We start from the raw sequence: 21834 nt of genomic DNA, 5'->3' as shown, positions 1-21834 counted from the left end.
CTAAAGTAACTGCCACCAAAAACAGGGCCTTTGAGGTCAGGTACTTCAGATGACAGGTGTCGTCAGCAATAGAATGATCTCAATAGACCAAAGACAGGAGCTCAGAGACCTGCTGGGGCTGAACCAGAATCTCTGATAATACCAGACTACACTGTATGACAATATCAGGTTAACTGTGAAACGAGGGAAAGCCTGCCCCAACCAGAAAGAATGGGTAGAGCTGACCGCAGGAAAACACTGCGTCCTTCAGGCACCCAGATCTATCCCAACTGAGCAAAGTGCTCACTAAATCACAGCTTGCCTCAAAACAGAAGTCGAACCAGTCATAGCTGGAAACTGACCCTGCCACCATGAGGTGCAACCATAGTCCACGACGGGCTGTGCCTGCCAAAGACAGCCATCGGGTCAACGCCTAACTCCAGGCTTACAAGAAACCTGCCAGACAGGACAGCCCAGCTCCAAATCTGGAAATTCAGGAGGCGGTGTCTTTTGGATTCCTGGATGGAATCCGAAATCTGTCAAAACAGGTAAGGAATGCTCTAGCAGTATACGAGTTGCAGAGAGAGAAGGCACTGCTGAATCCATCAGCTATGGCTGAGATGGGCTTGGATAGATCCAGATCAACAGTAGAGAAAGGACTACAAAAGTAGTCTAAGATGGAATCTGAGTCATGGAAGAATGGTCCAGATAAGAGGCCATTTCACCCAGAACCCACACCTACTCCCAGACCCCAGGACCTGGTAGGGAAAGTAGAATCAGTCCTATGTGAATCGGTGTGAAGGAGCAACAGCAAGAAATGTCTTCCTAAAGACTATGTCGAATATCACTCCCAGATATTCCAATATTAGCAAGGTAAACAACTGACCTGTGGAGAAATGAGTGTTAAACCAAAGGACAGAAAAATACAGCAGTTATCTAGGAGGAAACTTGCAAACTCTTTAGATAAGAAGAGTTGCAAAGCAGCCAATCGGGTGGTATGGAAGAACCTGCAATCCTGCCCAACGAAGGAAAGCTGTGACTACTACCATGCCCTTGAAAAATATTCGCAGTAATGCGGAAAGGCTGAATGCCACGGCTATAAATAATGGTCTTAATCCTAATAGGGGATATATATATAATAGGAGGTACCTAAAACATTAACAACAGTACTCCTGTTCTATATAAATTACAAAATCTTTATTAGTGAAAACAAACCAGTGCATTAAAAGAATTACCAAATAGTATCCCTGCAACTCACTCACACTGCCATCCACACCAGACCTATACCCTGATCACATATGTAAATCCCACAAAGAACATTGAACATAAACCCTAAATTGCAGTTTCTTCAGGCTCTGTGTATCATCAGAGCACAATCTCAATAAAGATCGGTCAGTGGGCTCACTGACTGATCTTTATTGAGATTGTGCTCTGAAGATACACAGAGACTGAAGAAACTGCAATTCAGGGTTTATGTTCAATGTCCTTTGTGGATGGCAGTGTGAGTGAGTTGCAGGGATACTATTTGGTAATTCTTTTAATGCACTGGTTTGTTTTCACTAATAAAGATTTTGTAATTTATATAAAACAGGAGTACTGTTTGTTGTTAATATAAATAATGGTCACCAAGGATTGCAAATCACAGAAAATTGCTGTGGGTGTCCCGTCTGTGGCCGTGCCAACCCTCAGACTTACCCTGTTTCTGGGAGTCAGTGTCTGTGCTGGCTTCTGCTTGTCTCTGTGTCTGTGTCTGTCTTAGGTTCTCTCTGGCTCTGTGTGCTGATTGCCTTACTGAACCTCACCTGTGTGGGCTTTGCCTCTTCCAAGATGGCTGCCGCCTCCTCCTCTTTGCCAGTATCCAAGATGGCTCCCGCTGTTCCTTCCTATGGGCTGACTGCTCTGAGTGAGCCTGTGCTCTGCAGCTGTGGCTCTGGTGTTGAAGGGCTTTATTAATCACTTGGAGACTACAGTCCTGGCCTTTGCATCTCATCTCATCTCATCTAAAGGTCCTGGTGTATAGAGTGCTCTGTACCCGGTGTCAGTGTTTGCTCTGTGTGAGTTTCTATGTTTGTCTAGCTAGCTTAGGCACCGTGGGGCTTGTAGCCTGTGTATAGCTGTGCTAGTGTTCTATGTTTGTTCAGACTAGCTAGCTTAGGCACCGTGTGGCTTGTAGCCTGTGTATAGCTTGCTAGTGTTCTATGTTTGTTCAGACTAGCTAGCTTAGGCACCGTGTGGCTTATAGCCTGTGTATAGCTTTGCTAGTGTTCTATGTTTGTTCAGACTAGTTAGCTTAGGCACCGTCTGGCTTGTTGCCTGTGCATAGCTCTACTAGTTCTCTGTGTTTGTTTCCAGTGTATGACTAGTTAGCTTAGGCACCGTCTGGCTTGTAGCCTGTGCATAGCTCTACTGGTTCTCTGTGTTGTTTCCAGTGTATGACTAGTTAGCTTAGGCACCGTCTGGCTTGTTGCCTGTGCATAGCTCTACTAGTTCTCTGTGTTGTTTCCAGTGTATGACTAGTTAGCTTAGGCACCGTCTGGCTTGTTGCCTGTGCATAGCTCTACTAGTTCTCTGTGTTTGTTTCCAGTGCATGACTAGTAGCTTAGGCACCGTCTGGCTTGTAGCCTGTGCATAGCTCTGCTAGTTCTCTGTGTTTGTTTCCAGTGATAGACTAGCCAGCTTAGGCACCGTGTGGCTTGTAGCCTGTGCATAGCTCTACTAGTTCACTGTGGTTGTTTAGTGTTAGACTAGCCGCCCTTGCTAGTCACTATCCCAAGACTGTGTTTGTTCCTAGTGTTAGACTAGCCGCCCTTGCTAGCCACTATCCCAAGACTGTGTTTGTTCCTAGTGTTAGACTAGCCGCCCTTGCTAGCCACTATCCCAAGACTGTGTTTGTTCCTAGTGTTAGACTAGCCGCCCTTGCTAGTCACTATCCCAAGACTGTGTTTGTTCCTAGTGTTAGACTAGCCGCCCTTGCTAGCCACTCTCCCGTGTTTGTTCCTAGTGTTCAGCTAGCCGTCCTGCTAGCCCTTCTTCAGAGTTGTGTCTTCAGCTAGCCGTCCTGCTAGCCTTTCTTCAGTGTGGTATCTCCTGCTAGCCGTCCTGCTAGCCCTCCTGTGGAGACAGTGTGGTGTCTCCTGCTAGCCGTCCTGCTAGCCACCTCCAGAGACAGTGTGGTGTCTCCTGCTAGCCGTCCTGCTAGCCACCTCCAGAGACAGTGTGGTGTCTCCTGCTAGCCGTCCTGCTAGCCACCTCCAGAGACAGTGTGGTGTCTCCTGCTAGCCGTCCTGCTAGCCACCTCCAGAGACAGTGTTGTATCTCCTGCTAGCCGTCCTGCTAGCCCTCCTGCGGAGACAGTGACTTCTGCTAGCCGTCCTGCTAGCCACCTTCAGAGACAATGTTGTGTCTCCTGCTAGCCGTCCTGCTTCCCACCTCCAGAGACAGTGTTGAATCCTGCCGACTGCCAGAACCCGGACAGACCCTGCTTGTCTGCCTTGCCTTCGCCTAGGTGCCAGGGGGCACCCCTGGACCTTCATTCCTGCTGTTCCTGTAAGTCCTACCGGCTGCCAGAACCTGAGGGCTCAACCCGAGGGGGAAGGCAGTCAAGTGTAGGTGAAGCCTAGGTCCAGGGTGTTCCAGTTCCGCGGGTTCCGCTCCAGTGTGTTCCAGTCCAGCGGGTTTCACTCCTGTATGTTTCAGTCCAGTGGGGCCACTCCAGTGTGTCCAGTCCAGTGGGCCCCACTCCAGTGCGAACCCTTAGATCCCTGACAGACAACAGGTTAGTGATTCCTCCTCTCACTAGGGCTAGATGGGAATCTACACGGAATTCGGCTTTTTTCTATTTGTCTCCCTCTCTTTGGAATGGCCTTCCAAAAGAGATCAGACTTGAGAAATCTTACTTTCATTTTCGGAAACTTTTGAAAACCTTCTACTTTATCGAGTATGTAGATCAGAATTTAGAATAATGGAAGAAAGGTTATAAATTGGGCATCTGTAATATATACTAAGTCAAAACTGTATTATCTGTCTGTGTAGATTATATTATGTATTTAATTTTGTATTTGCGGTGTTCTCCTGTGTACTAATCATGAGTTATATTGTTCTCATCTTATGTAGCTAGTTTGTGGGTTTGCTGTGCTTTCCTGTAATGATTGGAGTTCTAATGTTTGTCCAATTTGTACTTATTGTATTGCTTCTTTTTATAAATTGTAAACCGTTCTGTCTTGCAGTAGCAATAAGATACGGTATATAAATTGACGTAAATAAATAAAAATAAATAAATAAACCTGTCCGGTGCGTTCCAGTTCCGAGTGTTCCGGTGTAGAACTCCAGTCCGGAGTTCCGGTCCAGTCTTATCTCCTCTCTACCTGGAAGGTGATTTGCCTAAAGGACTCACAAACCCCGCGCTTCCGGGGAAGAAGCCTGAAGGTATGCCAAGGTCCTCGAGAGCGCGGCAAGCGCGAGAGACGCGACAGTGGGAAGGAGAAAAAGGGAATAAGAAAGTATGTCTCCTTGAGAACCAGAAGGGAGAAACACCCTCCACTGGTCTGAAACCACTATAGACTGCCATGTTCCCATTGTGAAAAGCGGACTTATTGCACTCCAAACCTAGGCAGAAGGAATTTCCGTTCTTGGTACTACGAAGTAAATGGAATAAGATCTCGTTCCCCACACACAAACCTGGAGACAGTCTCTACCGTGCTTAAAAGAAGCAGCATGTGCAAGGTGGCTGCCGCCACTTAAAATATAGAAATCTAGGATGGAGCGTGTGTGAAGATTCCAAGGAAAATCTGCACAGGAATGGGAGAACTCCAGATTGCAACCCTGCTTTAGTACGCCCAGGACACACTAGTAATGTTGATCCACTCCTGAAGGAACCAGAAGAGGCGACCTGAGATTATAAACCTGAGGAGTGAACCGAGACCCCACCATTGGGAAATGCAAAAGATACTGGCAGACCTGGAATTGAAGCCCAGTACTGTCTCGACAGTATGAAAGATGGCTTGTCTTGTTGAAGAGGAAACCCAGAAAGTAGATTACCTGGGCTACCACCCTTGGCCACAGCAACTGAGATGATGAAATAGAAGCTTAAGGCTTGTCCTCTAGTAAGCTCTGAAACCAGAAGTCCCCTAGGTCGGAAAGCAACTACTCCAGATGTCCTCCAAACCAAAGTGACCTCTAAAAGGTAGCCTGGTAAATGTGACTTAGAAGATCCATCAGCCGTTCAAAGCCTAAGCCAGATCCATCTTCATGGAGAGTAGAATGGCACAAATTGGCTGGGGCGGCTGTGCTCCAGACCAGGCTGACATGGCTGCACACTGGAGCCAACCAGCATGGCAGAGCCAGAGCTAGGTGGCAGAGCAGAAAATGGCTGTCTGCACCCTTGAGCAATAGTGATGGCAAGCCATAGTGGGACTTGAACCAGCAACCTCTGGAGCTAAGAGCTCAGTCTTAGCTGGGTCCTATACCCAGAAAGCTATTCCTCTACAAAGAAGTAGCTGTATAATAATCACTAGCCATCCAATACAAAGAAAAAATGTAAAGGTGCCAAAGAAGTTGCAGGAGATACTACGACCTACAGACAGAGGTTGCTGACACAGTAGCAGCTGAAGCTGGTATGTAAAAGGTGCAGCTAGAGTCCATGTGCCAAACCAGAAAGCAGATCTGCTGTGGAAAATCCATACAGTCAACCTAGCACTATAGCACAGGGTTAGCTGTCTCAGTCCTGCTTGCCCCCAGGACTGGTAGCGCAGAAAATGCCACTAAATGGGATTCTGCCAGGCACGTGAAATTTGGATTGGGAAATGTAGGAAGAACCATTGGTTTGAGACAGTAGGCATACCCATGTTCTATGAACTGCTAGCAAGGCAAGCAACACCGTAGAGAGAAGTAAAAATATGCCCCATTGGAAATAAAGCAGAGTTACACAGGTTCCACAATTTAGCACAAACCGGCCTCAATCCTGTGACACTGGAGAACCTTCCAGTCACCTACCAGAATAAACCACTGTGCGCTGCAAAGCACTGGAAGCCCTGCATCTGGAGAGTGCAAGCATGGCCTCACTGAGGTACCAGACATACCCGGGAGGTCAGGAAAGAGAGTATGAGCTACCAAAAACAAGACACCTCCAGAAAGAGGAAGCCAAGAGCCCCAGAATGAAGCGAATCCCCCATAAAGAAGGAGAACACCCCTACAGCCAAAGACAATAAAGAAGGCTGAGGGAGCCAAAGGAAACTCCAGAACGGTAAAGCATCACTACAGATCGTTTTTTGTTTTTTTTTAATCGCTGCAGACCAAGAAGGTGAGAGGGGCTCCAAACTCCCCCAATAAAGGGTCACAAAGTGGAAGAACACAAACTAAGTCACGCCAGAGGACCAAACACCCCTGGAGCACTTCCTAGAAGCTGGACCCCAGGTCCCCAGAGAAAAAGAGCCCTGGAAAAAGGAGTTAACTGTAGAAACACCCTTCAAGTGGCATGCCCTGCCGGGTACTGCTGCCACTGACAAACCAAACATGGACAAACGTATAGCAGAGGTAGAATGCAGGGACAGAGAGCAGGTCCCTGGCAATCAACCAATGAAGGAGCTAGAAAGCGAGCATCTCTTGGTGAAACACTGATGAGATGCAGCCAGACCTTGGAGAGACAATGCAAAGTCAGGCAGCCAAGCCTCCGCCATGTCAGCGATACCCATCTTCCAGATACACAAAAAAATACTCCATTGGCTGAAGGATGAGCAATAAGTGACATCTTCTAACTCCATAGGAGAGAAGGAGGCCTGAAAGGAGAAATACCAAAGCTGCCAGTCAGCACTCAGCCAATTGCTGAAGCAGAGTGCTGGCACTAAGGAAACCTCTAGGTGATTCCCCCTTCCCCTGGGGAGCCCCCTCCAGAACCTCTGCAAAGGTGAGAGAAGCGCCATGTCCTACTATTCCCTGCTCATGCTCCATTAAGATAGCGCCGAAGCCCTGCTAGTTATCTGAAAAAGAAACACCACGCGCGGGAATAAACGCAAGGCCCACACAAGCGCTGCCTTGGTATTTTGCCATAAGCCTGCACCACTGGACAAGGGAAGAGGTACTGCCGTGTATCACACTTTTTTTTACCCCCCACTAAAAAGAGAAAACCGCGGTAAGCAGCACAGATAAATAAGACAGCAGCCCTCTGTGTGTAGCAGTGCAGGCAGAGACATAAAGCCATCCTCTCCTTCCATAGCCCTGATTACTGGAGGCACCAGCATCTCTCTCGAAGCCAGGGGCAAGGTGAAGACAGAATGCCCAAACCACATGGCTCTCTTGTTCTTTTAAACTGCAGAGCCACGAGACCACATGACACCATGTGGGAGAGCAGTCGCAGGTGAACAACTCTCCGGCTCCAGTTCTCTTCCCCCCAAGCAAGTTTACAGCCTGAAAGAGAGTAACACGTATTGGGCTTTGTTTCATTACCCAAGAGCGCGGAGATGGCAGCAAAATCGGCTCAAAAAGGCAAACTCCGAAGCAAGTCGCCGGAATCCAAGATGGCGTCCTCACCGAGCTCCGCGGGTCCCTCGGTCTATTCTGCGTGGGTAGTGGAGATAACATCTGAAATGACAGCTGTATTGAAGGAGCTGCTAGAGAGGTGTCTGAAACCCATCGATACTAAATTGGAGCAACTGCAGACACGCATGGAGGATCTGACCCGCGAGTGCGTAGCCTTTCAAACGAGAACAAACGAAGTCGAAGACAGAGTGATGGAGGTTGAAGATACACAAAAAGATCTTAAAAAGAAAATGGAAGCCCTAGAGCAAAAGGTGGAGGACTTAGAAAATCGTTCCAGAAGAAACAATCTGCGGTTGGTTGGGCTCCCTGAAAATCTCGGTGACAAAGTTCTGGCAAAGACCTTGGAACGCTGGCTTGCAGAGGTAATTGCTTTCCCTGCTGCTATGGGGCCGCTGTGGGTGGAAAGGGCCCATAGGATAGGTCCACGCCACACTAACTCAAGTAAACCTAGAGTGATTATCTTGCGTGTGAAACTTTACGCATAAGCAGTTTATCCTGCGGTCTTCGAGTTTGGACAAAACTTTGATATATGAAAATAAATGGATCCTGTGCATTCAGGACTACTCGGCTGGGGTGGTGGGACGGCGGCGAGCTTTTTCGCCGTTCTGCACCAAGCTGTTTTCCTGGAAGGTTCACTTTGCTTTGCTGTACCCAGCCGTGTTGAGGATTACACACCAGGGAACAGTCCGCTTGTTTGAATCGGTGGCGGAGGCACAAAGTTATGTGGCCCACTTGGAGGAGGAAATCGCTATAGGATCTGGCTGAGTAATAGGGCTCTGAAGTGCAGACTGGGCTCAAGCCCACCTTTTGTACGAAAGCATGTGAGGCTGAGACACTTTGGATTCGGCTGATGTTTTCAGAGAATGGTTGGGACAGTGACTGCACATCACGGGATCACAGCGACTAATACCTGGACACTGGCACATATAATTTAGCTCCTTCAGGGGGTGGGGTGGGGGAGGGAGAGTGGTTGGTTAGAAGATGCAGGATATGAATCTAGTTTTATGTTTTGTGAGAATTCCCACTGTTGGGAAGAGGTTAAGATTGGAGCTTGGGAGTTTGAAGTAATAGTTACTGGGGGGAGAGAAAGGGGAGGTGTTAAGACGTGATAGTTCCCCTTAGGGGAATGTTAGTTAAGGGGGTACAGGGATTGGGGGGACCATGGTTGGGAAGGGAGGGGAGAAAAGGGACAGGTGGAGAAGGGGGGATGGGGGGGTTTGGAGCAGCTGGGGGGGGGGGAATGTTTCTAAGCATGGAGGTGTGTCCTGGGGGAGTGCATGGTGACTGGAAGTTACAGTCTGTGAGGAGTGTGAGAGATGAGAAAGGGTTTAACCTAGGGAGGCGATGGCTGGGCCGCCGCCCTGGATGCAGAGTTTGGAGAGTCCTTGAATTTAGCATTGTTATGTTGCTGTACTCATGGTAAAGCTGGTAACCTGGAATGTTGGAGGTATTAATTCTCCGATAATAAGGACCAAAATACTGCAGCATTTATAGAGACACAAAATTGATATTGCTCTATTACAAGAGATCAGTCTTAGCCAGGTAGAGCATGCTAAACTGAAAACGTGGTGGGTAGGTGAATGTGTGGCTAAGGCTATGGGGAAAAAGGGAGGAGTGGAAGTTATTCCGTAGAGGGGTGGCGGCGGCTATTAGGCCAACATTCATAGATCCGGGGGGGGGGGGGGGGGGGTAGATATGTAATAATGGAATTGGAAATTCCGGGCCAAAACATGTTACTTTGTAATGTGTATGCGCCTAATCAGTACGATAAGACGTTTTACAATACAGTGATAAGCCACTTGGTCATTCTGGGGCTCCTTTAGTGGTGGGAGGAGATTTTAACACAGTTTGGGATCCACTAATGGATAGTTCGCAGGGTATACGGAGAGATTTGGGGTTGTCTAATAGAGGTCTGCAAAGGCTGGGGCGTTTGTTAGATCTAGTTGACATCTGGTGTGTACTGCACCCCACAGAGACTACACGCACCTCTCAAGTGCACATTCTACCCAGGAAAGGATTGACTATATTCTTACTTCAAAAGGAGTTGTATGATAATGTCTTTAAAGCAGAAATTGGGCCTTATGCAATCTCAGATCATGTATGGGTGTATATAGATTGGGCCCCAGGTCCCAAGCATTCTGGATGCAACTCTTCGAGGTTTCCGACTGAATTATATAGGGATGCAGTCTTTAAGGAGAAGATTGTGGAGTGCTGGCGCAACTATGCGGCTTTGAACGAGGGGCATGTAGATGACCAGATTTTATACTGGTATGCAGCGAAAGCGGTGCTCCATGGTGAAGTTATTAGTTGCTCACATTTTGTGAGAGTAGCCCGGAACAGGACCATATTGAGATTAAGCTCTCAAGTCTGCAAGGCCCGTAAACTTTTCGGTCGCACGCACAAGGAGGTTCACAGAGTCCACTTAGTGGAATTACAGGTGACGTTAAATGAACTTCTGCATCAGCGCACTTCCAAATCTCAAGCCTATTATAAATACAAGTTGTATCAATATGGGAACAAAGCGGGTCGCTTATTGGCTCGATTGGCGCAGCCCGGGGGGGGGGGGGGAAGGGGAAGGGTTCTTCAGCAGAGCAATGGCCATGGGGCTACAGTTCGCACAGATGAGGCTATATGTGGGTTTTTAAATAAATTTTACAGTCAGCTGTACGACAAGCCTCTTGAGCAAGGGCTTCCGGGGACCCTCTATTTAAATAACCTTGAATTACCCTCCTTGAGACAGACAGACCTGGAAAAGGTAAATAAGCCGATGCAGGAGGATGAGGTGGGTTCGGTGATAGTGAGAGGCCCTCTGTTTAAGGCGCCAGGCCCAGATGGACTCCGAATGGAGTTCTATAAAGTACTGGGAGAAGACATTATACCACCCTTGACTAGATATCTTAACAGATTAGTTACCACCTACTCTATCTTTGGCGCAAATAGTCGTTTTACCAAAGCCCAGTAAGGACCCGGCAAGCCCGAAGTCATATCGCTCAATATCGTTATTGAATGTGGAGGCAAAAATACTGGCTAAAGTTAAGGCTAATCATATGGCTGGAATCTTGCCAGGTCTTTTACATGAAGCGCAAGTGGGGTTTGTGGAGGGGAGAATGGTAGCAAAGAACCTAAGGAAAATCTTGACTGCGTTAGAGATTCAGAAAAGGAGTGAGACACTGTCACTGTTTATAAGCTTTGATGCAGAAAAGGCGTTTTATAAGGTTCACTGGGACTTCTTGTTTAACACTCTGGAGAAGTACGGCTTTACGGGGCGTTTTCTGTCTGCAATCCGGGCCCCTCTATCGTTCCCCCCATGGCCAAAGTCTTGGTAAATGGTATGGAATCAAGGACTTTTCCTATACTTCGAGGAACGAGGCAGGGATGCCCATTATCGCCTTTGTTATTTGTATTATTCGTAGATCCACTTATCCGAGATGTCATAGAAAATACTTCTGTAAGGGGGATACGGGTGGGTCGATCTGACTAAGATAGCGGCTTTTGCCAATGATCTTGTACTGTTGATGGATCCTACTACTATAGTACTACTTAACATTTCTAGAGTGCTACTAGGGTTATGCAACACTGTACAAATTAACAAAGAAGGACGGTCCCTGCTCAAAGGAGCTTACAATCTAAAGGACGAAATGTCAAGTTGGGGCAGTCTAAATTTCCTGAGTCGAGGTGTAGTGGTTAGGTGCCGAAAGCGACATTGAAGAGGTGGGCTTTCAGCAAGGACTTGAAGATGGGCAGGGAGGGGGCCTGGCGTATGGGCTCAGGGAGTTTGTTCCAAGCATGGGGTGAGGTGAGGCAGAAAGGGCGGAGCCTAGAGTTGGCAGTAGTGGAGAAGGGTACTGAAAGGAGGGATTTGTCTTGGGAGCGGAGGTTACGGGTAGGAACGTAAGGGGAGATGAGGGTAGAGAGGTAAGGAGGGGCTCTTTTGCAGCCCTAATGGATATCCTGAGGGAATATGGCGATTATGCGGGATTGCACTTAAATTTGGCTGTCGGAGGCGTTGGCAACCTCTTTGGAGGTGAAACAGCTGTGGGGCCTGGACTTTCCCCTGAGTTGGGCGGATGGATCATTCAAATACTTGGGCATCAGGCTGGCTCTAGATCTGGACTCATTATATGCTCTTAATATTACGGCCCTTATGGGCGAGACAAAGAAACAACTGGAGAATTGGGGAGATCTTCCACTATCGTTACAGGGCAGGGTGAAACTATGCAGATGATTATATTTCCTCGCTGGTTGTATAGGTTGCGGACGCTGCCACTTCGGCTGTTGCAGAAAGATCTGAAGAGAATATATAGGGCCTTCAGCAGGTTCTGTTGGGCAAAGAAGCAGCCTAAGTTGAGGTTTTTACATATGCTAGGGGGTTGGAGACAGGGAGGTCTTGGGCTCCCTGACATATCTATATAATGAAACATGCCTATTGCGTCATCTGGGTGACTGGTTTTGTCAAACTAGTGTGTATACTCCGATTGCCATGGAAAGGGAGTATTTTGGCCCCTATGATTTTTTTCTCATTATTGCATCAGACTCGTGGACAGCTTCCGCAACATTTTAGACAGTGTGTGTTATTCAATCCTTTGCGGAAGGCGTAGAAGGTGCTGGTGACGAGATTAGGGGGGAGTCATATGGTGTCAGAACTATTAGCCATCAAGGGGAACCCAGCTTTTGGGCCGGGTTGGGATAACCCAGTATTCCTTGCATGGGAGCGGTATGGTATTATGAGGCTGGAACACTTACTGGGGAGGGAAGGTGATTTAATAGGATATGAAGAGTTGCAAGCTAGGATAGGGATGTCTTGGGGGGAAACCGGTTTGCATATGTCCAAGTTAAACATTATATATACGCACTAGACCAAACAAAGCTGAGAATGTGCTTGGGACGGAGGGTACGTGATTTTTTCCAGGAAATGGAGGTTACAGGGTTGTCCCTGTCAGCACTCCACAAATCATTGGGAACAGGAGTCGGGGATCTCCTCGACAGGATGGGATGTCGGGACCACATTGAAGGGTATACCAGCCCTCAGTACAGATGAGAGATTACAGTAGTGTGGATATAGGGTGCCCATGCGTGCATACATGACTGGACAACAGCTATCTCATACAGGCCCTCTACAGGGGGCTACCTGTGTTAAGTGTGGTCATTTCCCTCATTCACTTTTTCATGCCTTTTGGGCTTGTCCAGGAGTGAGGGCTTTTTGGGAGAGAATAAGGAGATTTCTAATTACACTGTTGGGGACGCCTATGACGGGTACCTGGGATCACTTTGTCCTGGATACGCAAAGGGCTTTTTGTGCCCAATCTACGGGCAGCTGCTACTTGTGTCGTAAGGTGGGTTTGGTGGCTCGCAAAACCATACTACAGTATTGGACAGTTCCGGAGTCACCCGCCTTTTGGCATTGGAGGAACCAGGTGCACCTACTAGCTTTGTGGGAGGCTAGGGAGGCGAAAGGCTCCCCGAAGTGGTCCGATTTGGGATCCTTATTTGCGAATGCTGAGTCCCAGAGGGCGCAGTCTGCTTCTCAATATGTTATAGCACAATGATTTAGAGTAACTTCTTGGATTTCCTCAGGTACACACAGTTCAATTAACGGTCATCCCCGGAGGGGGGGGGGGGAGGGTTCCCTTGGACTATCGGCGTACAAGTCCAAGGGGAAATAGGGAAGGAGGGGTGGTGGGATAAAGAGGAGGTTGGGTTGGAGGGAAGTGGAGGGGAGGATAGGGTTTAGAGTGAGGTTTCTTAGTGAATGTGCGGTAGTAGGTGAGGGTGGGTGGGTGGGGGGGGGGGGTGGATATGAAAAATGTAATGATGATTGTTTTTTCTTTTCTTCTGTACATTCTACCAGACTTGAATCTTTCCTTTACTGATATTGTATTATCTGGTATCATTTGGATGTTGGAAGAAGGTAAAATTATGTATCATACCTGATAATTTTCTTTCCCTTAATCATAGCCGATCAATCCATAGACTGGTGGGTTGTGTCCATCTACCAGCAGGTGGAGATAGAGAGCAATCTTTTGCCTCCCTATATGTGGTCATGTGCTGCCGGAAATTCCCCAGTATGTCGATATCAAAGCTCCATCCGCAGGACTCAGCACGTAGAGAATTACACCCACAAAGGGACACTCTGCCCAGCTCACCACCGCCGAAGTGGGGGAGGGGAATTATTCCAGCGCACCACCGCCGGGGCGGTGGGCGGGAAACCACACTCGCCGACGCGGGGGGAACTGGCTTATCCTGCTACTGCAACCACGGGAAGAGCTGGCTTACCCTAACACCGCCGAAGCGGGAGGGATACAAAGCTACCCTACCGCCGCACGAAGCGGGAGGGAGCGCCGGCATAATTTAGTTATCAATCCAGCCACTGCCGAAACGGGGGGAGAGGAAGCAGCAGCTCACTAACACAAAATCGTCTCAACTCGAAGAGACTTCAATTGGAAGAACATGAACACGAAGTCCTCGTGAACAGGAAATGAAGACTGAACTTGAACCTGAAATATAACCAGAACACAAACAATACAGATATCTGGGAGGGGCTATGGATTGATCGGCTATGATTAAGGGAAAGAAAATTATCAGGTACGATACATAATTTTACCTTCCCTATCATCAAGCCGATCAATCCATAGACTGGTGGGATGTACCGAAGCAGTACTCACCCAGGGCGGGACATGGAAATCCCTGAACGCAACACTGAAGCCCCAAACTGGGCCTCGGCCCAAACAGCCACATCCAAGCGGTAATGTCGTGAGAAGGTATGATTCGAAGACCAAGTAGCCGCTCTGCAAATCTCTTCCAAGGAGACAGATCTGGACTCCGCCATCGAGGCTGCTTGTGCTCTAGTAGAGTGTGCCTTCAGCTGAATAGGCGGAATCTTCCCTGCCGCCAAATAAGCTGCCGCGATCGTCTCCTTGACCCAACGTGCCACCGTAGGCTTAGATGCCTGCAGACCCTTACGAGGGCCTGCAAACAGCACAAACAGGTGATCCAACTTCCGGAAACCATTGGTCACTTCCAAGTATCTGATGATGACCCGTCTAACATCCAGGTATTTGAGCGCAGGGTACTCCTCTGGGTAATCCTCCCTACAAAAGGAGAGTAGGTAAAGCTGCTGATTCACATGGAATCGAGAAACAATCTTGGGCATGAAGGAAGGCACTGTGCGAATAGTCACTCCTGCCTCAGTGAACTGCAGAAAGGGCTCTCGACATGAGAGCGCCTGGAGCTCGGAAACTCTTCTGGCTGAAGTGATAGCCACCAAAAAGACTGCTTTCAACGTCAGGTCTTTCAGAGATGCCCTCGACAAGGGTTCAAAAGGCGGCTTCTGCAAGGCTCTTAGCACCAGGTTGAGATTCCACGCAGGCACCACTGAGTGCAGAGGAGGGCGCAGGTGATTAACTCCCTTGAGAAAGCGCACCACATCTGGCTGCGAAGCCAGGGAAGCACCCTTCAGGCGGCCCCTGAAGCAAGCCAGAGCCGCTACCTGGACTTTAAGGGAACTGTGCGACAGGCCTTTCTCCAGACCTTCTTGCAGGAACGCCAACACTGAAGAAATTGGAGCAGTGAAGGGAGAAAGTGAGCCTGCTTCACACCACGCTGCAAATATACGCCAAACCCTGGCGTAAGCAGTAGAAGTAGAGCGCTTCCTCGCTCTCAGCATAGTGGCGATGACCTTGTCTGAGAAGCCCTTCTTTCTCAGACGCTGCCGCTCAATAGCCAGGCCGTAAGACCAAAGGGGGAGGGATCCTCCATCACCACGGGACCCTGATGTAACAGGCCCTGCTCCACTGGCAGCCGCAGAGGATCGTCGACTGAGAGCCTGATCAAGTCCGCATACCAGGGACGTCTGGGCCAATCCGGACCCACCAGGATTACCCTGCCGGGATGCTTTGCCACCCGGTCTAGTACCCTGCCCAACATGGGCCAGGGCGGGAACACATAGAGAAGCTCTTGAGTCGGCCACTGTTGGAGAAGAGCATCTACTCCCAGGGATCGAGGGTCCCGTCCTCTGCTGAAAAAGCGCGGCACTTGGCAATTGGCCGATGACGCCATCAGATCTAGGCTCGGCTGGCCCCAGCGCTTCGTGATGTCCAAGAACGCCTGAGCAGATAGCTGCCACTCTCCGGGCTCCAAGGTATGGCGACTGAGAAAGTCCGCCTTGACATTCATGACTCCGGCAATGTGGGCCGCTGACAGCTGCTCCAGGTTCGCTTCTGCCCACTGGCATAGATTCATAGCCTCCTTGGCTAGAGGGGCGCTCTTGGTACCTCCCTGGCGGTTGACATAGGCCACAGCCGTAGCATTGTCCGACAGGACCCGTACCGGCTTCAACACCAGTACCGGGATGAACTCCAAAAGCGCCAACCGAATGGCTCTGAGTTCCAGGAGGTTGATAGACCACTTTGCCTCTGCAGGAGACCAGAGCCCCTGCGCTGTCCTTCCCAAGCAGTGGGCTCCCCAGCCCGACAAAGAGGCGTCCGTCGTGACGACAATCCACTCCGGGGTCACCAGAGGCATTCCCGCAGACAACTTGTCTGTCTGCATCCACCAGCTCAGCGCCTTGCGCACTGCTGGGTCCAAGGGAAGGCGCACAGCATAATCCTCCGACATCGGAGTCCAGCGCTGCAGCAGAGATTGTTGTAGTGGTCTCATATGAGCCCTGGCCCAGGGCACTACTTCCATCGTGGCCGTCATAGAGCCCAACAGCTGCACATAGTCCCAAGCCCGAAGAGGAGAGGCTACTAGGAACTGGTCCACCTGAGCCTGAAGCTTGACAATCCGATTGTCTGGCAGGAACACTCTGCCCACTTGGGTGTCGAATCGAACTCCCAGATACTCCAGGGACTGAGTCGGGCGCAGCTGGCTTTTCTCCCAGTTGATGATCCATCCCAGGGAGCTCAAAAGAGCAACTACCCGGTCCACAGCTTTGCCGCACTCTGCATAAGAGGGGGCTCGGATCAACCAGTCGTCCAGATAAGGATGGACTTGTACTCCTTCCTTTCGCAGGAAGGCCGCGATGACCACCATTACTTTGGAAAAGGTCCGCGGAGCAGTAGCCAACCCGAACGGGAGAGCTCTGAACTGGAAGTGTCGGCCCAGGACTGCAAAACGCAGAAAGCGTTGATGAGGAGGCCAGATGGGAATATGCAAGTACGCTTCCTTGATGGCCAAGGATGCCAGGTACTCCCCTGCCTTCACTGCCGCTATAACAGAGCGGAGAGTCTCCATGCGAAAGTGCCGCACTTTCAAGGCCCGATTGACCCCTTTGAGGTCGAGGATAGGCCGGACAGAACCTCCTTTCTTTGGTACCACAAAGTAAATGGAGTAACGCCCCTTGCCAAGCTGACTTTCTGGCACCGGAACGACCGCACCCAGGCGGATCAGATTGTCCAAAGTCTGCTGCACTGCCACAGCTTTGACCGGAGACTTGCAGGGAGAGAGTACAAACCCGTCTCTTAAGGTCGGCAGAACTCTAGCTTGTAGCCGTCTCTGATGACTTCCAGCACCCAAGCGTCTGAAGTTATTGTGGTCCACTCGCCCAGAAACGAGGACAGCCGTCCTCCAATCTGCACTGGGGCGTGGACCAAGGCCCCGTCATTGGGTACGAGACCCTGAGGAGTTTCCGGCAGCACATGACCACATATAGGGAGGCAAAAGTTTGCTCTCTATCTCCACCTGCTGGTAGATGGACACAACCCACCAGTCTATGGATTGATCAGCTTGATGATATGGAATTAGGCTTGGAGACCTAGCCAGAGGTGCTGCTGTACGACCACACACCTGGTGAGATAGAGAACATACAGGGGAATTTCCAGCAGCACATGACCACATATAGGGAGGCAAAAGATTGCTATCTCCACCTGCTGGTAGATGGACACAACCCACCAGTCTATGGATTGATCGGCTTGATGATAGGGAATGTATATTACTTGTGTTAATAAAAATATGAAAAACTAAACTGCAGAGCCACAGCACAGAGAAGGAGAATGGCAGAAGCAGTGGGAGAGGAACTTAGGGTGACCAGGTGTACCCCCTAAAATAGGCACCTTCAGCCACACCTCCCATAACTCTACTAAACCAGGAGACCCAGAAAAAGAGCTGCAACCAGATGAAACAAGGAGAATGTAGAGGCCATTCATTCGCCTGCCGGAGATACTGCCTGACCAAGGAGCATTCTATCCTATAAGACAGTGCAGTTTAGCACTTTATCTCCATCTACTGGTAGATGGTCACAACACACAGTCTCTGCATTCATCTGCTGCTGACACTAAGGAACTAAAGTTTACTTATCTAAATATAGAAAGACACAAGGTGAATTTCTCTACTTCCCAAGAGACACACTGCATCTTCCCATGGCTTGTATACTCACCATCCATGAGCAACCAGTGACCAGTTAGTACCCAGATAAGGACAAGAATGACAGAAAGTGAGAAAGAGAGCAGCTCAGCAGCTGTGAAGCGGCCACAACATCCAAAGGAGATCCTGCAAGAAACATACAAACATTAAGAGACAAGGAATTTTGGAAATGGCCCATGCCTCAGCAACACACACAAAAAAAAGAAGTCAGCTGACAGCTTATTGTCTAAAACTAAACCAGCTCTAGAAAATCAAATACTCAACATTGATAAATCCTCACAAATTTGCACACAAACACATTTAAGAATACTGGCTCCAAACACACTCAGCATACTTTACATATTCACTGATAGGTGATCAGGTTTAATTCCATTCACTCTGGCACCCATATTAGTCACATAAAGAAGTCTCCTAATCGTCCTTATTCTGAGTGTAAGCTCTCTGGGGAAGATACATACCTACGGAACCTAAATCACAAATCACTTTGAGCAAGGGTTTTAAAATGAGTAAATCTGAAATCTAAACCAAATGTGTGTTCCATAAACTTTAATTGGAGATAACACTGGCTTTTGATGTAATATTCTGTGCTTATCATAATGCCTAGTGTTCTTCAGTAGCTCAGTGTAGATTCTGCTGCAGTTATGTGGTACATCTGATTAAATTTGAAATGTTTTGCATATTAAATCTGAATAATTTATTTTGCTCTTTTGAGAGTTTTAAGAGTGGAGAATCACAGGTATGAATGTGAGAAAGGAAAGATAAGCAGGGTGGTTGGAAGATGAGACTTGTGGAGTGGGAATTGGAGGGGAAAAGAGCAGAGGAGGAAGAATCACAGAAGAGGATAAAGAAAGCAAAGTTACTCACCAGTAGCAGATGTTCTCCAAGGATATTCACACTGATGAGCAATGTCATCGAAGAAGCCCTGGTGCAGAGATACTCCCTGGCATTATTTTCCAGAACCCTTTGGAAGCATGCTCAGATCTTCTCACTCACTGTCATTGCGATGGACCAAGCAAGTCTAATACTAAAGCTGGTGGAATTCAACTCCAAGAGGAGATGGACAGGGTAGGCCAGAATAAGCATCCAGCTATACTCAGAGAACACCGCTACAGATGAATAAAGCGAAGTTTCTTACCTGAAGCAGGTATTCTCCGAGGACAGCAGGCTGGATATTCTCACGTGTGGGTGACGTCACATCGGCCCCCGGAGGATTTTAGCAAAAAATCGCAGAAGTCTCTTCTGGAGCGTTCCACCACGCGAGGCGTCCATACTGCGCATGCGCAACACACGATTTCCCGCCCGTCGCGCGGTCATGCTCCTCAGTTGAATCCAATAGATGAAAAGAAAATCAACTCCAAAAGGGGAGGGAGGGAGGGATTGTGAGAATATCCAGGCTGCTGTCCTCGGAAAATACCTGCTTCAGGTAAGAAACTTCGCTTTCTCCGAGGACAAGCAGGCTGATATTCTCACGTGTGGGGTATCCCTAGCCCCCAGGCTCACTCAAAACAATAAACAGTGGTCAGCTGGGCCTCTCAACGGCGAGGACATAACATAGATTGACCTGAAACAAGAAACAGCTAACTGGTAGTGCAGCCTGGAACAGAATAAAAATGGGCCTAGGGGGGTTGGAGTTGGATTCTAAACCCCAAACAGATTCTGCAGCACCGACTGCCCAAACTGACTGTCGCGTCGGCTATCCAGCTAAAGGCAATAGTGAGATGTGAATGTGTGGACTGATGACTACGTCGCAGCCTTGCAGATCTCTTCAATAGTGGCTGACCTCAGATGAGCCACTGACGCAGCCATGGCTCTGACATTATGAGCCGTGACATGGCTCTCTAGAGTCAGCCCAGCTTGGGCATAAGTGAAGGAAATGCAATCTGCTAGAAAATTGGAGATGGTGCGTTGGGATTAAAATAAACAAACAACTGGGCGGACTGTCTGTGGGGACTTGTCCGCTCCACGTAAAAGGCCAATGCTCTTTTGCAGTCCAAAGTGTGCAGCTTGCTTTCGCCAGGACGTGTATGAGGATGGGGAAAAAATATTGGCAAGACAATTGACTGGTATAGATGGAACTCCGATACCACCTTTGGCAAGAACTTAGGGTGCATGCCGAGAACTACTCTGTTATGATGAAATTTATAAGGAGCATGAACCACTAGAGCCTGAAGCTCACTGACCCTACGAGCTGAAGTAACAGCCACCAAGAAAATGACCTTCCAGGTCAAGTACTTCAGATGGCAGGAATTCAGTGGCTCGAAAGGGGGTTTCATCAGCTGGGTGAGAACGACACTGAGATCCCATGACACTGGAGGCTTGACAGGAGGTTTGACAAAAGCAAACCTCTCATGAAGCGAACAACTAACGGCTGTCCAGAGATAGGCTGACCTTCTACACGTTGATGGTAAGCACTAATCGCACTAAGGTGAACTCTTACGGAGTTGGTCTTGAGACCAGACTCTGATAAATGCAGAAGGTATTCAAGCAGGGTCTGTGTATGACAAGAAAAAGGATCTAGGGCCCTGCTGTCACACCAGACGGCAAACCTCTTCCATTTAAAGAAGTAACATCTTTTAGTGGAATCTTTCCTGGAAGCAAGCAAGACTTGGGAGACACCCTCAGAAAGGCCCAAGGAGGCAAATTCTAAGCTCTCAACATCCAGGCCGTGAGAGCCAGAGACTGGAGGTTGGGATTTAGAAGTGCCCCCTCATTCTGAGTAATGAGAGTTGGAAAACAATCCAATTTCCATGGTTCTTCGGAGGACAACTCCAGAAGAAGAGGGAACCAGATCTGGCGCGGCCAGAAAGGCACAATCAGAATCATGGTCCCGCGATCTTGCTTGAGTTTCAGCAAAGTCTTCCCTACTAAAGGTATGGGAGGATACGCATACAGAAGGCCTGTTCCCCAATGTAGGAGAAAGGCATCCGACGCTAGCCTGCCGTGGGCCTGTAGTCTGAAACAGAACTGAGGGACCTTGTGATTGATCTGACTGGCAAAAAGATCCACCGAGGGGGTGCCCCACTCTCGGAAAATCTTTCTGGCTACAGCCATGTTCAGCGACCACTCGTGAGGTTGCATTATTCTGATCAGCCTGTCGGCCAGACTGTTGTTTACGCCGGCTAGATAAATGGCTTGGAGAAACATGCCGTGCTGGCGAGCCCAAAGCCACATCTGCACGGCTTCTTGACACAGAGGGCGAGATCCGGTGCCCCCTTGCTTGTTTGTGTAGTACATCGCAACCTGATTGTCTGTTTGTATCAGAATAATTTGGTTGGCTAGCCGATCTCTGAAAGCCTTTACAGCGTTCCAAGATCGCTCGAGTATGAAGCCCATCTACATGCGCTCCCCACCCGAGGAGGGATGCATCCATCGTCAGCACTTTTTGTGGCTGAGGAATTTGGAATGGGCGCCCCAAAACCAGATTGGATCGAATTGTCCACCACTGAAGGGAATTCCGAAAGTCGGTGGACAGCTGGATCACATCCTCTAGATCCCCTGCAGCTTGATACCACTGGGAAGCTAGGGTCCACTGAGCTGATCTCATGTGAAGACGTGCCATGGGAGTTACATGAACTGTGGAAGCCATGTGCCCCAGAAGTCTCAACATCTGCCGAGCTGTGATCTGCTGAGATGCTTGAACCTTGGAGACTAGAGACAGAAGGTTGTCCGCTCTTGGCCCAGGAAGATAGGCACAAGCTGTCTTCGTGCACAACAGAGCCCCTATTAATTCCAATCTTTGAACCGGGTTGAGACGGGACTTTGGGTAATTGATGACAAACACTAGTAGCTCCAGCACTTGAATAGTCATCCGCATGGACTGTAAAGCTCCTTCCTGGGAGGTGCTCTTCACCAGCCAATCGTCGAAATAAGGGAACACATGCACCCCCAGTCTGCGTAGAGACACTGCAACAACTGCCAGGCACTTGCTAAATACCCTGGGCGCAGACGCCAAGCCAAAGGGCA

General features: G+C 49.0%; 1 protein-coding gene across 1 annotated transcript in view; it reads right to left on the bottom strand.

The window, feature by feature from the left end:
* Positions 1 to 21834, bottom strand: part of SPPL3 (signal peptide peptidase like 3) — a 238318-nt gene that overhangs the window by 56133 nt on the left and 160351 nt on the right. Inside the window, exon 6 of the mRNA XM_030218725.1 lies at positions 17885 to 17997. Coding sequence (XP_030074585.1) covers positions 17885 to 17997 — 113 coding nt within the window. The remainder of the gene's footprint in view (positions 1 to 17884; positions 17998 to 21834) is intronic.

This window comes from Microcaecilia unicolor, chromosome 11 (genome assembly GCF_901765095.1).
Source record: "Microcaecilia unicolor chromosome 11, aMicUni1.1, whole genome shotgun sequence".
Lineage (NCBI taxonomy): Eukaryota > Metazoa > Chordata > Amphibia > Gymnophiona > Siphonopidae > Microcaecilia > Microcaecilia unicolor.
Note: the sequence above shows the minus strand (reverse complement) of the source record. Positions and strands in the feature narration are given on the sequence as shown.